The sequence below is a fragment of the Triticum aestivum genome, unplaced genomic scaffold (genome assembly GCF_018294505.1).
Source record: "Triticum aestivum cultivar Chinese Spring unplaced genomic scaffold, IWGSC CS RefSeq v2.1 scaffold251845, whole genome shotgun sequence".
Taxonomy (NCBI): domain Eukaryota; kingdom Viridiplantae; phylum Streptophyta; class Magnoliopsida; order Poales; family Poaceae; genus Triticum; species Triticum aestivum.
The window spans coordinates 1-2,127 of record NW_025251090.1 but is presented as its reverse complement, the minus strand read 5'-3'; the positions used below and the strand labels follow the sequence as shown (position 1 = coordinate 2,127).

The 2,127-nt window shown below is 45.0% G+C and overlaps 1 protein-coding gene across 1 annotated transcript; it reads left to right on the top strand.

The window, feature by feature from the left end:
• Nucleotides 1–1,182: 1,182 nt before the first annotated feature.
• On the top strand, nt 1,183–2,105 carry LOC123177389 (protein DJ-1 homolog B-like; the record flags this gene model as incomplete). The annotated part of the gene is made up of 3 exons (XM_044591162.1): nt 1,183–1,386; nt 1,471–1,611; nt 1,778–2,105. Coding segments are annotated over 3 exons (546 nt in total), but the record flags the coding sequence as incomplete, so codon positions are not given.
• Nucleotides 2,106–2,127: the final 22 nt, after the last annotated feature.

The following is a 2,127-nucleotide window of genomic DNA, read 5'->3' as shown; positions in this document are numbered from 1 at the left end:
ACAGAGATGTACCCACCAGCAGCCGAGTGCATGTCTCCAGACCAGAGTGTTTCAGCAGAGCCATCAGAGCCGCGGTGATTCCTCCCAACTTCAGGTTGGCGACTGGAGTCAGCAAGTTCAACGGTGAGTCTAAGCCCGATACTTGGCTTGAGGACTACCAAGTGGCTGTCCAGATCGGCGGCGGAAATGACGAGGTGGCCATGAAACATCTGCCTCTTATGTTGGAAGGGTCAGCCAGGGCATGGCTGAATCAGTTGACACCCAGCATCATTTACACGTGGGAAGATCTCTCCCGAGTGTTTGTCAGAACGTTCGAAGGAACATGCAAGCGACCAGCAGGACTGACAGAGCTGCAATCTTGTGTGCAGAAGTCGAATGAGACTTTGAGAGATTACGTCCAGAGATGGATCACATTGCATCACACAGTAGAGAATGTATCTGATCACCAGGCAGTCTGCGCCTTCAAGAAAGGCGTAAAGTACAGAGAGCTAAGCCTGAAATTCGGTCGAACCGGAGACATGTCTCTGAGTCGAATGATGGAAATAGCCACCAAATATGCCAATGGTGAGGAAGAGGATCGGCTCTGGAGCGGCAAGCATAAGTCAGTCGCCCAGGAAACCGGAGGAGGGAACTCCAGTCGGAAGCAAAAGCGGAAAGCCGAGCCAGCTGATCCTGGAGAAGCCTTGGCCGTGACTACAATTGTATTAGCGGATTGTGGTTGTTCAATAAATATACATTCCTGGTTTATGTATGAAGGAAGCGTATGTTACTGTAGTAAATAATTGGTTACAAACGGTCATTGGTGTAAGCAGCTGTAAACTTCCATTTATATGATTTATGGTGCATTTATTTGGGTAGTGTGGGGGAGGAGAGGCACAGAAGCATGTAGCATAGTCGGGTTACCACTCAATAAGGTCCTATATGTTCTTATGTAGACTATGCATAGTTCAGGAACACATGTCATCAGTTGGCAATAATTGGCTCATATGGAAATATTAAGCAAGAAACGTGCTGGCATTAAATATGAGAAGATAAAAAATGAGTCAATAACAAGACAATAAACCTGCAGGATTTGGTATGGTGGCCTGATGCTAACACTTTCCTGTTTTGGAGTTTAATCTGAGTTGAGTTTGATATACATGTGATTGATTTGGAATTTAATCTGTAATATATCCCTTGTAGGTTCTTGTGCCAGTTGCTAATGGTTCAGAGGAAATTGAAGCTCTTAATTTAATAGATGTCTTGCGTAGAGCAGGTGCAAATGTTACAGTTGCATCAGTTGAGGATACCCTGCAAATCGTGACCCGGCGTCACAAGTTTAATCTGATAGCTGACATGATGTTGAACGAAGCTGCTAAAATGGAATTTGATCTGATTGTCATGCCGGTACATAACTGTTGAGCTGTTCATTTATTTGTCTAGTGGTATTCTTAAGAGTACTCCACTTACACTTGTGTCTATCGTATCCAGGGCGGTCTGTCGGGTGCTCAAAAGTTTGCTAATACAGACAAACTTGTTGATTTACTGAAGAAGCAGGCAGGATCTGGTAAACCCTATGGTGCAATATGTGCTTCACCAGCTCATGTCCTCGAGCCCCACGGTTTACTGAAGGTACCTTGATGACAAATATGCACATGATGCGTGTTAAAAATCATTATGCTCCTACAGCATCTTGTTTCATCTGGAGATACCAGTAAAGACAACATTCCCAAATTTCGGAGAGAACAATATATAACTTTTGAGCTGATCTAACTTGGAGGATTTTCCATCATTGTAGGGGAAAAAGGTGACGGCGTTTCCACCCATGGCGCACCTGCTTACAGACCAGAGCCTATGTGAGAACAGGGTTGTGATTGACGGAAATCTTATCACTAGCAGAGCCCCAGGGACTGCGACAGAGTTCGCCCTGGCCATTGTTGAGAAGCTATTTGGTCGAGAGAAAGCAGTCAGTATAGCGAAGGAGTTTGTTTTTATGTGATCACAAGCTGAGTTGGTGCTGTGTGCAGTGCAAAGTGCAAACTCTGTGGATAACCCCGCCTCTGTGTAGATAATGCCTGCGCTGGTAGGAACTGCGTGTACATTTGCTGGAATTATAGAAGCATACCGTAAACAGAGAGGTGAATGTAC